The sequence below is a fragment of the Ostrinia furnacalis genome, unplaced genomic scaffold (genome assembly GCF_004193835.3).
Source record: "Ostrinia furnacalis isolate ACB-3 unplaced genomic scaffold, ASM419383v2 OfSCF5405, whole genome shotgun sequence".
Lineage (NCBI taxonomy): Eukaryota > Metazoa > Arthropoda > Insecta > Lepidoptera > Crambidae > Ostrinia > Ostrinia furnacalis.
This window is the reverse complement of record NW_021135644.1, coordinates 371,653-386,907: the sequence shown is the minus strand read 5'-3', so window position 1 is coordinate 386,907 and position 15,255 is coordinate 371,653. Positions and strand designations below refer to the sequence as shown.

General features: G+C 42.0%; 1 protein-coding gene across 4 annotated transcripts in view; it reads right to left on the bottom strand.

Annotated features, from left to right (window-relative positions):
- pasilla (RNA-binding protein Nova-1-like protein passilla) overlaps nucleotides 1-15,255 on the bottom strand; it is a 94,964-nt gene that overhangs the window by 7,152 nt on the left and 72,557 nt on the right. For 3 of the 4 annotated variants that reach the window (XM_028316046.1, XM_028316049.1, XM_028316048.1), the window contains 3 exons: nucleotides 10,433-10,599; nucleotides 7,848-8,024; nucleotides 4,513-4,711 (listed from right to left, as the gene is read on the bottom strand). In XM_028316046.1, the coding sequence (XP_028171847.1) occupies nucleotides 4,513-4,711; nucleotides 7,848-8,024; nucleotides 10,433-10,599 (543 nt within the window). The remainder of the gene's footprint in view (nucleotides 1-4,512; nucleotides 4,712-7,847; nucleotides 8,025-10,432; nucleotides 10,600-15,255) is intronic. The other variant, XM_028316047.1, reaches the window with a different exon arrangement.

Here is a 15,255-nt window from a genome sequence, read left to right as displayed (position 1 = left end):
GGTGCACACATTCTTTTAACACTGCCAGCAAAGGTAAAAAATATTGTAAGTTGTATGTGACATACCATGTTATCTAAAGGGACGATTCTGTTGGAATCTGTCCCATAAAGAAAACAACAGAGTTTGTGGTTCCCAACAATCCTTTTGACAGCAACGTTCAATAGTGTATTATTTGGGTCAAAAAACGAAATTTGTACCTCGTTTAGAGTGTATACAGCTAGATCATACATTTTGGTAATTATTCACAAAAAACATTTGCTGCCATTTTGGGTAAAAATAACTGATAAGAACTCGTTAAATATAGAACCAGACTACATTTTACGTGGATAAGCTTAAAATAAAATTTCAATTCATGCTGTTCTTTCTTGTTTGCGCAGTGGATACTTAAATTACAACATCATAATTAATAATATGTTGTTGAATTCTACAAAGTTTAATATTTTCTCTGACGTGGCTGGCCATTTTATTATGGAAGGACGCGGTACCCTACTCTTTAAAAAATAAAAATATATTGCAAAATGACCTATCGCATAATACGCTCTCACACACTCATTATTTTGTCATGAATGGTGAGGTTTCATTGTTTAGTCAGGCATATGTTTATGATTTGGATACCTTTAGTTTCTGCCACAGTTCACAGCATTTTGTCTCAAACTAAGTAGTGTTTGTGTATTTTATGGAACATGAGCAATGAGAATGCCAGTACTCTCCATCATTCCAAAAAAATTAGCTCGCGTTCGCGTATCGTAGAATATCCTACTATCCTACTAATATTATAAAGGCGAAAGTTTGGATGTCTGGATGTTTGTTACTCTTTCACGCAAAAACTACTGAACGGATTTTGACGAATCTTTACAGTATTAATTTTTATAACCCAGAATTACATATAGGCTGTAATTTATGACGATCTGTGACAAACTAAATTTCACGCGGGTGAAGCCGTGGGCAAAAGCTAGTCTTTAATAAAATTGACTTACAGTAACTTTGATCAAGAATAAAACGGCCAGCCTCAGTCCTTCATTAATTTATCATCTAATTTGCCAAATCCAGATAGTTGTAACTCGTCCACCGCGCAACGTCAGTTATGTATTGCCGACAGATGGTATGGTAAAGCGATGTAAAGAAATTTAGAGCGTCGGAAACGCAGTAACAAGCCAATTGTTAAGGAAATAAATCAGCAATACAACACGTGTCATACAACCTTAAATCAACGCATGCAAACTGTCTTAGGTCAACTTAGAAGTTCTATGTATAAAGGTTTGGTAGGCGCGAACCATTTCAAATTCGTTTGATTGTATTTTTTGGAATAACAAAAGGAATTCAACGCTTTTACCGGTAATACACTGTGTTGGGTATAAAATTTATGTCATTCTGAGATGAGTGATTGTTAAATTCCGACTGGAAATTGGACATGGTATAAGTTACATCAATACCACCAAACTGGTGGGCAGTTTGGAAATAAGTCAGATGGTAAAATGTTTTGTAGCAAACAAACATGGATAATAATGAAATGATATCAATCTTAAGCTAAGCACAGTTAAGATACAAAATAAAGTAAGTTTCGAGTAGTGCCTTGTACTTTGTAGAACTATTCAAACAGCATTTCTTTTTTAATTAGTCGAAAACACAAACCAACAATTTGAAATACTTCGCCCAGCCCCAACTTAAAAACTCAAGTGTCAAAAGCTAATATTTTAATAGTAAATCGAAATACTGGTTAATAAACGCGACAGCCAATCATGTGGGAAGAGATGGTGAGAAGCCGAAGCGAAGAATTTTGTCCGGTGCGGGGACTGAACGATGCCGGTGCGGCTTACCGGCGAGCGCGGCGGCGGGAGGCGTGGCCGAGCCTCCTTGACAATAAACTGCATAACAGGGACTCAATTCTGGACGTTTTTAGGTGGGAAATATTCGCGGAGGTAAAATTATAAATAATAATAATAAAAAAGTTAGAATTCTTTATATTTAGGCATAATCATGAGCGAAGCTGTTAGACCACAACGAATAGTAGCTTATTTTCTTACAGCAATATTTTGCTTGAAGATCGTCTAAAATTAAGACAGCTATTGGTAAAATAATGTATGGAAATATAAAAATAACATAACTTTTTAAAATGATGATGATAAACTTGTCCTTGTTCATGAGTAAAATCATCTAGAATATTTCACACAAATAATCATCCAAACATTATCAGAATAATCTGTCAATAACGTCATTTTGACAGGTGTCAAACCTAGCTATTGGCAAATCATTCTGATATGATGTCAATAGCAGAATCGAGTCCCGGATGAATGGTAATGGAGTGTTCTATTTCTTTCTACGTTCTAATGATAGAAAGAGACATAACACCTTATCAATTCACCTGCTATACGTTTATCACAAAGGGGTATAGATTTATGCGTATGTTATTTAACCGACAGCGCGAATCGTTATACTTGACTAACCTAGTTGTACTCTAAGTTCAAATTAAAGAAAAAAAAGTGTGTCAAATGGCAACTGCGTGAAATGAGTTGCATGTCTTAATTTTCCTTTTGATTACAAGTATACTAAAAAATTTGAAAAATAAACTTTATTCTGCAACTTCTAATCGCACATTCATTTTTGATATCTTAGTGCAACTCTACTTTTTCAAATTAAAGAAAATAAAAAGTTAAATTCGTTACAATAAAATTGGAGTTGTTTAGTACACACTTCAAGCAAAAAAAAAAATAGGGAATGTATACTTCAGGATAAAGTAACATCAGCATAAATGATTCGACACATTTCTTTTGGCCATTTCTGAGTCTAGGGGACACCGGAACGCTGGAGCCCCGTCTCTCCGCGCTCCGATCGAGTACAGTTCACAAAACAACGACAAATTCAATATTTGTTGCCAATATAAAACTTTATTATGACTAAAACTCGGACAATGTACGCATTACGAATGAGTCGAGACAAAAATATTTTCAAATTGATAAATTCGTAATGTGTAGATCGACCTTTATCGATAGGGTAAAGTCCATCCATTTAAAATAAAAATAAGTTTTTATTCTTTGTAAACAAGTCGTTACGATACGAACTTTAAAAGTAGATTGGTCCTCTTGACATTATAATCTGCATAATTAGTATTCTTATATCATTTTAAATTTAAATGGACTGACTTTTTATGACACTCCAGCACTTCCCAACAAAAATTATAATAAAAAAGCTGGCAAATACAACGTTATTCAGTGCTAAAGTGTCACCCAGAACAATACAGGGTGTGCCCTAAGCCACATCCTCTCGTTCTCACAGTATGTAAAATTAGAACGGTCACAAAGGCGGCTGAATCGATTATGTAACATGCAGTCACTGCATTGCATTTGTACGTGGCATTGACGCGGTGAAGGTCACAGGAGACGCATTGTTCTCTGATGATATTTTATTCATAGGAAGCATTTGATATAAACGTTTATAAACAGTCTAAATTTGGATTATTTAGTTTAGTGATATCTCATAGAAAACGCACAAGTGTCACGACACTTGTTTACTAAATAAACAAATCAAATAAAATCCTTTGACAAAGTCGTTATAAATATTTAATTATTACATAAACAATTCAATCGTCTTTGCGTAACGTTCATTATTCTTATCTGAAGGTGATTTGTGTGGAGTAATTAAGCGTCGCGTGTTCGATACTGTAAGTAAACTTGTGTAAACATTCGTGTAGTGCCGAGAGTAAAAAATGATGCTCTATTACTTGTAATGATAATGTGTGTGCGATGGACTTATTTGTTTCATTTACCTTAAAACATTTTATTTTTGAACTTAATAACATTGAGAATGAGATCTTTCTGACGTTGTATGTTACATTCTTTTAAACATTTTGTAACTATTGTTTGAACACATCGATCGAGACCGCATAAGTAAAATGCGCTCATTGCGGTTCGCCAAAGCAAGTTCGACGCTTCTGTATCTGTTATTCAATTAGTTGTTGTTCACTGTGGTAAACCAGTAAATGTTCTTGGGATGATGTCAACGGTTTGACTCACCAAAGCTTTTCTGTAATCTTTGGTATTTCGCGTTAAATTATGTCTTTTATAAAGCGTACCTATTATTTTACCGCACATAATATGTCATAATAACGTGTGTTTTAAATTGTAATATGTGCGGTGTAGAATGTCATATGCGTAGTATGTCATACGTGTAATGTAGTATGTCTTATTTGTGGTGTATAATGTAATATGTGCGATGTATAATGTAATATGTGTTTATGATAGAATATGTCACTGATGCATGCAGTGTCTAACGTGTGATGTAGTAAGTCATATGTGTGATGTAATACGTCATGTGTGTGATGTAGTACGTCATGTGTGTGATGTAGTACGTCACATGTGTGATGTAATACGTCATATGTGTGATGTAGTACGTCACATGTGTAATGTAATACGTCATATGTGTGATGTACAATGTAATGTGTGTTTATACTTAATCACTTATCACTTATCGAACAACGTCACATCCCATGAGAAGTTTACAAGTCAGTCCACTCACCAAGTCCGACCTGGCCGATGGGGCCGAAGACGGCGGGCGGGTCCTGCGCCGGCAGCGGGAAGTAGGCGGCGGAGAGCGGCGCGTGCGGCATCGGCTGCGGCAGCGCCAGCCCCAGCACGCCGTGCTTCACCAGCAGCGCCAGCGCCGCCGCGATCTCCGTCACGCCCGCCTCACTGTAGCCGGACTGGCGGAGAGCCACCTGACCGAGACCATCAGCGTTAGAAGCGTCATTTGTGTATGCTGTGTAGTATACATTTTCGACTTGCGTCACCCACATCATCATCAATCCCAACTAATATTATAAATGCGAAAGTAACTCTGTCTGTCTGTCTGTCTGTCTGTCTGTCTGTCTGTTACGCTTTCCCGCTTAAACCTCGCAACCGATTTTGATGAAATTTGGCATAGAGATAGTTTGAGTCCCGGGAAAGAACATAGGATAGTTTTTATCCCGGTTTTTGAAACAGGGACGCGCGCGATAAAGTTTTTCTGTGACAGACAAAATTCCACGCGGGCGAAGCCGCGGGCGGAAAGCTAGTCAAGTCATATTTTAGTCCCACTTTAGGAGCACGACTCTCTCCAGAGGCAACGCAGGATCCGGCCTTCACTCCTCACGGCCAGAAGGGCTGTGGAGGCCTTATATGCGTCAGATCGTCAAAGAAATATATTTTACTACTTTTTTAAGATTTGTAATTTCATTTCAAGTTTGTCATACTAGAAGAAAAACTTATGATGAAGCGATTACGGTTTGCTCCTCAAACCACAGACTTACTTATTGTCTTAAGTTAACCCCTTTTCCAAAAGCTAACTTTCTAGACGTCACTCAATATAAATTATTGAAGGGTTTTATTTCGGTCCTCAATTCCCCATCAACACGATACCAAAAATAAAAGGCAACAAAGGAAATTCGATACGCATTATTTGACCCAATTAACAAACTAATAGTAGCATTGATCCCGTGGGCTGCCCCGATAAAAGTCAGAGTCCTTGAGAAACAGACGAGAATAGACGAAGATCAGGGTCGGTGTACTACTTACTACCTGGCGTAGGCAGTTTCACTTGCGAGGGTGGTTGTTTATTTTTTATTGAGTCTATCTAGTTCAATGGAGTCAATGTCTCGTAGCCTTGTTTTATAATTAGACGGACGGGAATTGGGATATTGTTTTTATTACGGCACTTATGAGCAACTTATTAAGTTGATGGAGAGCGAGTGGGAGGAGCATAAATATGTCGCGAAGGTTGTACTTTCGCCGAAGTAGCCCAATTGACGTGTTTCTATACGCGCAACGAGTGACGGGCGTGCATTTCCATGCATTATTAGGCAGGGTACCTGTCATGTAGCACGTAACGCAGTATGTATCCAACCTTCAAGTGAGTACGGCTTGTCCACGGTCATCGCGTATCTAGCTGAGGGATCTGGATCCCACTGCAGGGTACTCACCTGCCATATAGCACGTAACGTAGCATGTAACGTGTCCAACCTTCAAGTGAGTACCTACGGCTCGTCCATGGTCATCGCGTATCTAGCTGCGGGCTCCTGGATCCTACTGCGAGCCGCCTTTGTGCTCGCAGTGATACCGCCAGTCGGCGGGTCGCTGCGATCTCCCTGCGAACCACGCGCGAGCAGCTCGCAGCGGGCTCGTGCCGATGTACTCACTTGATACAGTATCTGATACATTACATGCTACACGGCTATAGTCCGGTCGCCGAGCACATAGAATATCGTCCAATGACCCCAAGCTACCCATTCTTATCGCTCGCGCGTAATTATGTTGCTGTCGCGCTCGCACACTCACTGCGGCCGCCCGTCGCACAATCGCGACTGCAATATAATTACGCGCGAGCGATAAGGATGGGTAGCTTGGGGTCACTGGACGAAATTCTACGTGCTCGGCAACCGGATTATAGATGAGTAAGTACCATGCTAAAGGCCAGAGGCGGGGCAAGACCTAAATTTGATGTGGGCAAGACAGATTTCGCGAGGCCTTGTTCTGTGGCGACCTGAAGACGGATTTTATGAAATAATAAAAAAAAAGGGTCAAAGGTCTATACATTGACAGTTTTTGATTTATTGATTCAGTGATTATTTAAAGAATAATGTCAGTCACTTTGTTGTTGCTTAATTTTGTGTTTGATTATGGCTGAATTTGTTTGGAAAAAAATATATTTTTTATTTTTAACTACATTGTTTAGCTATCAAGAATTTATATTTAATAGTCAATATTCGTATTGTGATATTGTCATCTCCACCTTGTATACATTTTTTCAAAATTTTTGATGCGCGAGGTCCCTTGTACCGCGAGGCCGTAGGCGGTGGCCCACGTCGCCTACGCCTTACGCCGCCTCTGCTAAAGGCGAGTGCCCGCCGCGTGCACCTGCTGCGTGCACCCGCGCGAGTAGCGCAGGCTACAGGGACTGACCTTGATGTGGTCGAGCGTGTGCTGCGTGAGCGGCGCGGGCGGCGGCGTGCCCGGCGGCGCCAGCGACAGCGTGAGCGACAGCGCGCCGAGCCCGGCCGCCGCGTGCACCTGCTGCGTGCACCCGCGCGAGTAGCGCAGGCTACAGGGACTGACCTTGATGTGGTCGAGCGTGTGCTGCGTGAGCGGCGCGGGCGGCGGCGTGCCCGGCGGCGCCAGCGACAGCGTGAGCGACAGCGCGCCGAGCCCGGCCGCCGCGTGCACCTGCTGCGTGCACCCGCGCGAGTAGCGCAGGCTACAGGGACTGACCTTGATGTGGTCGAGCGTGTGCTGCGTGAGCGGCGCGGGCGGCGGCGTGCCCGGCGGCGCCAGCGACAGCGTGAGCGACAGCGCGCCGAGCCCGGCCGCCGCGTGCACCTGCTGCGTGCACCCGCGCGAGTAGCGCAGGCTACAGGGACTGACCTTGATGTGGTCGAGCGTGTGCTGCGTGAGCGGCGCGGGCGGCGGCGTGCCCGGCGGCGCCAGCGACAGCGTGAGCGACAGCGCGCCGAGCCCGGCCGCCGCGTGCACCTGCTGCGTGCACCCGCGCGAGTAGCGCAGGCTACAGGGACTGACCTTGATGTGGTCGAGCGTGTGCTGCGTGAGCGGCGCGGGCGGCGGCGTGCCCGGCGGCGCCAGCGACAGCGTGAGCGACAGCGCGCCGAGCCCGGCCGCCGCGTGCACCTGCTGCGTGCACCCGCGCGAGTAGCGCAGGCTACAGGGACTGACCTTGATGTGGTCGAGCGTGTGCTGCGTGAGCGGCGCGGGCGGCGGCGTGCCCGGCGGCGCCAGCGACAGCGTGAGCGACAGCGCGCCGAGCCCGGCCGCCGCGTGCACCTGCTGCGTGCACCCGCGCGAGTAGCGCAGGCTACAGGGACTGACCTTGATGTGGTCGAGCGTGTGCTGCGTGAGCGGCGCGGGCGGCGGCGTGCCCGGCGGCGCCAGCGACAGCGTGAGCGACAGCGCGCCGAGCCCGGCCGCCGCCGCCGCCGCCGCGCCGTTAACCAACACGGAGCCCACGCCGCCGACGCCGCCCACCGACCCGCCGAGACCGTGGCTCTGTGGACACCAAGCGGTTCACGTCAACCACTTAAAGATGCGAGACATTCTTTGTGATAAAAGACGATCGATGACACCAAACTATAGACATAAAGAGCCCATGCACACCACGTTCTTTAGATATAGTCAGCGTCAAATAGTTAGTGACACCCAGTAGTCGAAAAGTTCGCAACACGTCTTTGTGACGATTGGAATAAGATTGTTGTCAACTTTTTGGCCATTTTGGGTGTCATTATTTGACGGTGACTGTACTATACTAGACTACTTCTTCGCATTTATTGCGACATCAGCACGTTCCATTTACATGAAAAGTGCGTGTGTGCATGGGCCCTACATGAATTAAAGAACTCAATCAAAGAACATTTCTGATCAGATCTAGAAAGTGTCGTATGATTGTGTCTAACTAATGCTTGTATGAATGCGATTTTGGCTTGATTCGTAGTTGCATACAGGGCGAATTCAGGTTGGCAAATACTTAAGCGTCAAATTGCTCAAAAAGACTATTTCAAGTTTCAACTGGACATAGTCCAAAAGCTAAAACATAAGAGAAAGCTGAGTAAAATACTTGATTTTTCGGGAAGAAATTGTTTAAGTTTTTGCCAACTTGTCCAGTTTGTAAAACTGAAGACAAAGATTTTCTAAAATAATGATAAAAGGGTTAGTAAAAAGGAAGAAAAAGCAAGTTAGAGCTAGATGTAGAAGATGTAGGCGTTGTTGATCTAATGACTTTGCTAGATTTTGACGAAGTCTATCGTTTTGAACTTAAAAAAATTATCTATATTTTTAAATAAGGATGAACTTAAAAGACTCCGGCTATAAAAAACCGAAACACAAACAGTTATGAACGCACAATGTGAATGTTGATGAAATGTTAATTAAAATTTAATTACGTTAACCAAACTCCGTCGCGTATTTCCTAACAACACTTCACCCAAAACCTGGCATCCAAAATGTGAGCTAAAAGGAATTCTAGTGTTCAGCATCATGAGAACGAGCAAAGGGTGTGTAACCACTTAAACACGCTCACGAGTGCTTTCCACCCTTTGGGGGCGTTGATGACATTGTCCGCGATACACGCCGGCGTCAGGCGAATCGAAACCTTATTTATACGCTACCTAAGGTCGTAAATTGTCAAAGGAACCAAACCTCAAGTATTCCTCGATAACGTTACATCATTAAGAGCTGTCTGTGTGTTGGCAAGCTTGTGGTTTAGTAGATTACTCATCGAGTGTGTCACCAAAGGTTCGCTAATAACGCGTCACAAACTCAATAAGCCTCGCTGGCAGGTAAGTACATGTGAATAATACCATGTACTTTTAGTAACCTTGTAAGAGGATAAAATTTCCATTCTCAGAAACGCCAATTCATCTAAAAATACTATTGGATGTGTCTATTAGCTTCGAAGTATCTTTTTTTAGTACGCAAACACAGTAAATGAATCTTTTTGTAAAGATAAGAGAAAAAATTGATTGCTACTAAGAAAGGCCGGATTATTTGATAATTTGTTCTAATTAAAAGGAATTTTTTTCAATATGAATCTATCTCATCTCTAAAATTTCATTTCATCTTGTAAATGTCTAAACATAATACAGAAGAGGAAAATAGCATCAACCAGCTCACCTGGGAGCGAGGCGAGTAAGTATAGACCTGCCCTAGACAAGTTACAAAACAGTTGCAATTTCGAAATCACTTCGATGACGTGTCTTTGTAATTACTTCGCTCCATGAAGCGCTGCTAAGTATCAATGATACAGGGCCCCTGAGTTATAGGGGTCTCCAGGGCCGGCTTAACCATTAGGCCGAGTAGATAAAGTTAAGGTTTTGAAGATATTAAGGTACAATCAGCGTCAAATACTTCGTGACACCCAAAGAAACCAATATATTCGCAACACGTCCTTGTTACTATTGGAATAAAGTTGTGCTGCCAACTTTTTGGCCACTTTGAGTGTCACAAATTGGACGCTAAGGCCCAGAACAGACGGTGAAACGCAACTGCAACGAAACTGCAACTTTCAGATGATTCTTATGAATGAAACTGAAACTGAAAGTATCAAACTGGTCGCGTCATGACATGTGTGGTCTCTCAACGGATGCTATGGCAGAAACTTAGATGCAACTCAAAAGTAACAAGCAGTTGCGTTTCGTTGCAGTTGCGTTTCACCGTCTGTTCTGGGCCTAACTGACACCAACAGTTGAACAGTGACCTTTATTTTAAGTTACAATTTGGGGGGCTCTTGCCAATTTTTAAAACAGTGCCTGTGCCACGTCACTGGTGGAGCGATATCGAAATTCAGCTCACGTTTTGCAACTCCTCTAGAGGGTTCGAAAACTGAAGCAAAGCCCAACACAGTTCCCAACATCATCAACGCCAAGCGAGCAGACGTAGTAGGAGCGCGTTCAAGTCGTCACCTCGGTCACCTCGGAGGACACGGCGTACGGCGACCCGGTGGGGTTGTAGTTGGCCACCGGGCCGGCCACGTCGGCGTAGGACACGTTCGGGCACGAGCCCGACTGCGGGTCGTCGACCACCTTCTGCAGGATCATCAGGCACGCCTTCTTGTTGCCGTCCTTCTCGCCTGGAAAACGAAAATTTACATTCAGTTGGGTCTAACGACGTCTTTGATGATCAGAATAGGCTAGTTTTTTAAAAAAATAATTTAAATAGGGAACGTCAACTATCACTTTACTATCAGAATGTGCGCGGACTAAGATCTAAAACTATATCTTTTTCTCGTAACCTACTTTTACAATCGTATGACGTAGTCGTTCTTACTGAGACCTGGTTAGTGCATAGTGTATCTGACACGGAGTTATTCGACAGTAGGTATGTGGTCTGGAGGCGGGACCGGGACTATGCCCTTACGGGACAGGGTCGCGGCGGTGGTGTGTTGGTGGCAACGCGTAAAGAGTTATCTGTTGTTACACAACAGCAATTCCAGTCCTCCGCTGAGGATTTGTGGATAACATTAACGGTTAAATGTAAAAATACCAAAAAAGTTAATAGAATTCACCTATGTGTATTATATTTGTGTAATCAAAACCGTGGCAACACCTTCTCTCTGCAACTATCTAATTTTTTAACTAAATTAAGTGACATTATTTTAGCTCACCCGTTCGACACTTTTCTTATTATTGGTGATTTTAATCTTAGTGGTATAGCTTGGCTCCCCGATGCCATGGGTTCTTTTTCCCCTAACAACTATCGTACTCCGGATGAACAACTATTAATCGACGAACTCAATACGTGTCACCTCCGACAATATAATGGTATTATTAATTCGTACGGAAGAATTCTAGACTTAGTATTGTCGAATGAAGAAGTAATAGTTAGTGAATGTGACGACCCCTTGGTACCTATAGATCCCCACCACAGCGCCTTGACGGTTTCTTTATGTTTTTCAGCCTATGACCCTCTTAAGACATCGCCATCAATACGCTACAGGTATGATAAAGCTGATTATGATTCCATGAATGAGGAAATATCTGGCATTGATTGGTCTGGTAAGTTTCTGGATGTGTCGCTTGAGAGTGCAGTTAGTTCTTTTTACTCGATTCTAAATGCCCTACGGGATAAATATATCCCTCACAAGTTGGTCTATAGCAACTCAAACCCTAAATGGTACTCCCCATCACTAATTAAAGCCATTAAAGAAAAGCGCAAGTATCAACATAAATACAAAATTTATAAAAACAGATGCGACCTTGAATCCTATAAAGTATTATGTAAAAGAGTAAAAACCATCGAATCGCTTTGTTATAATAATTACATTTCATCTGTAGAAGATTCTATTAGAACCAATCCCAAACATTTTTGGTCTTACATTAAGTCGCGCCGCAACTGTAACTCCATGCCCAGCAGCATGAAGTATGAGGATGCCATGGTCGACACAGGTGAAAATATCTGTAATGCATTCTCGGATTATTTCAAATCTACTTTTTTAGACCCCAACATTCCTTTGTCACCGCTAGACCAACATGTAATGTCCCCAAATGACCTATCTGGCGGTAGTGCGTGCGATGTCTCCTCAATAGAGATCGACCAAACCGTAGTTNAAAAGAGTAAAAACCATCGAATCGCTTTGTTATAATAATTACATTTCATCTGTAGAAGATTCTATTAGAACCAATCCCAAACATTTTTGGTCTTACATTAAGTCGCGCCGCAACTGTAACTCCATGCCCAGCAGCATGAAGTATGAGGATGCCATGGTCGACACAGGTGAAAATATCTGTAATGCATTCTCGGATTATTTCAAATCTACTTTTTTAGACCCCAACATTCCTTTGTCACCGCTAGACCAACATGTAATGTCCCCAAATGACCTATCTGGCGGTAGTGCGTGCGATGTCTCCTCAATAGAGATCGACCAAACCGTAGTTCAGAAGCTACTCTCAAAACTGGATCCCTCCAAATCGGCTGGCCCTGATCTTCTGTCCGCACCGATCTTAATTAACTGTGCCGAGGCATTATCTTTACCAATTTGTCTCCTCTTTCAAAAATCTCTCCTCGAGTGCTCAGTGCCTGGGATTTGGAAATCAGCTTTCATCACACCAGTTCATAAAAAGGGGTCCAAGGTTGACGTCTTAAATTACAGGCCGATCTCTAAACTCTGTATAATTTCAAAGGTATTTGAAAAAATAGTGTACGACCAAATCTATGCTTCACTTAAGACCGCATTTAGTGATTATCAACACGGCTTTCTGAGGGGACGATCGACAGTATCGAATTTGGTCGTTCTTAATGACTATATTACCGAGGCAATGGACAACGGGAAACAGATCGATGTCATATATACAGATTACAGCAAATGTTTTGATCGTATAAACCACGGTATCCTTTTATCGAAATTACAAAAAATCGGCATTAGAGGTGATTTACTCAGGTGGTTAACCTCATATATCTCAAATCGTACTCAGGCTGTGGTAGTCAGCAACTATATGTCCAGTTGGGTGCCCATACCCAGTGGTGTGCCACAAGGATCGCTACTGGGCCCTTTATTATTTTTAATCTTCGTAAATGACATAAACTCGTGCCTCCACTCATCTCGTCTTCTTTGCTTCGCTGACGATATGAAAATTTTTACTACAATTTCGTCAAAAGAAGATGCTGATGCTCTCCAGGCCGATCTGTTGCGCTTGGAATATTACTGCTTTTGCAACCAACTTGATCTTAATCCCTCTAAATGTTTTGCGGTCACTTTTTCCCGTAAACAAGCCATTCATTTGTCCACATATACACTCAAAGGGACTTCACTTGAACGCAAAACCAGTATTAAAGATCTCGGTGTAACGCATGACATGAAGCTATTATTTGACTCTCATATCGATAATATCGCAACCAAAGCCTGTCAGGCCCTCGGATTTGTGATGCGTAGCTCTGTTGGCTTTACTAAGGCTAAAACACTGAAGATTTTGTACTGCACCTTTGTCCGTAGCCACTTAGAATATGCGTCACAGGTTTGGAACCCTAGATATCAGGTGTACATATCTCGACTGGAGAGTATTCAGAGGAGGTTTGTGAAATTTATCTGCTTTCGCATGAAAGAATCTTATAATTCCTCAGAATACCTACCCCTTTGCAGAAAACACCACCTTCTTCCTTTGGAACTGAGGCGCGAGATAGCGGACGTCACATATTTGCAAAAGATTGCCACAGGTGTAATTGACTGCCCACACCTACTAGCCAAAATATCTCTGAGGGCGCCTCTAAGGCCCATGAGATTTAATCCACTTATTTTTCTTCCGAAGGCGACCACTAACTATAGACAGAATAGCTTTATATGGCGTGCTGGCGACAGATTTAACAGACTGAGTAAGGAACTAGATATTGATTTATTCCATACTAGCATACCAGCGCTTAGGCGGCTGCTGAGCGAGCGTTTTTTCAAGCCTATCATGTAAGTTTTTTTTTTTTTATCATGTTGTTTATTATAAATATGAGGTAACGGGAACTCTAATATAGTAAAATTACTATCTCTTTATTACAACATTAGGTGTATCGTGTATCGTATAAATTTTATCTGTTTTTATAATTTCTTTAAATATCCACTACAATTCTATCTGTGGGGACCTATAAGTGGTTTTCAAGTGTTATTAACTGTAAAATAATCAATTATGTAAACCCTGGTCTTCCTAATATAAATAAATAAATAAATAAAAAAACTTTTAGTCCGTCAGTTACATTATCAAAAAATATGGGACACGTATATTTTTTTTTGTCTATCAAACAAGTTTTCTTTCTTCATTAGAACTTCCGAACATTCAAACTCTTGCTTTTTACCCAGGAAACATCCCTATTATTCACACGGTTAACTGAGTCGCGTGGGACGTCCACCTACAAGGTGGACCGACGACATTGTAAAGGTAGCAGGGAAGCGCTGGACGCAGGCCGCTACCAATCGATCAACATGGAAAGCATTGGGGGAGGCCTATGTTCAGCAGTGGACGTCCTATGGCTGAAATGATGATGATGATGATGAACTGAGTCAGTGCCTGAGGAACCTGACGGAGTATACAAATCTGGAGTCTCGCTGACGTTTGGCCGTCCCAAAAACTCCCATACCACAGGCCCTGACCAAGTTAACTGCTAGTCTCATAGTTTTATCTACATAACAAAGGGGCTCATCATTATAATGAAAGTAAAAATAACACCCGTGATATAAGAGGAACTTATTTTTTTTTCTAACATGTATGATAATTGACAACAAATGTGTAAACAAAGAAATGATTCCGATTGGCCATGTTGCCAACAAATTGAATGTAAGTAACGAAATTGTACGTTTATAGGTGCAATAAGGTGGAATAATAAAAATAATAACAAGAAAATACAGTATTTTCTTCGAGGAATCTTTAAAGGTACCTACTGCTGCAAATTTATAACAGAATAATATCTTCAGCAAAAAGAAAAAGGAACAAGAATAAATAAATAAAATCAGAAGTTATTTATGGTAAAGCAGCAACAACGAATAAACTTAACAGAAATTCTTCAAATCATTCGTAATTACATGAAATTTCTTTCAAACTTGTTAGGGAAGATGGGGTCGTGCGAGAAAGATTCAGAAAAGTTAATCACATAGGTATATTTTTTCTCAGAAGTAAATATAAAATGTTTTACTTTATTACGAGTGAATTTAACAAGCCGTGACCGAAAGGTCGTTCATGTCCACATATCACAAATTATGCAGCCCATAAAAGCACCAGGTTAAAAGTAACAAGCAGACCAGTGAATTAAT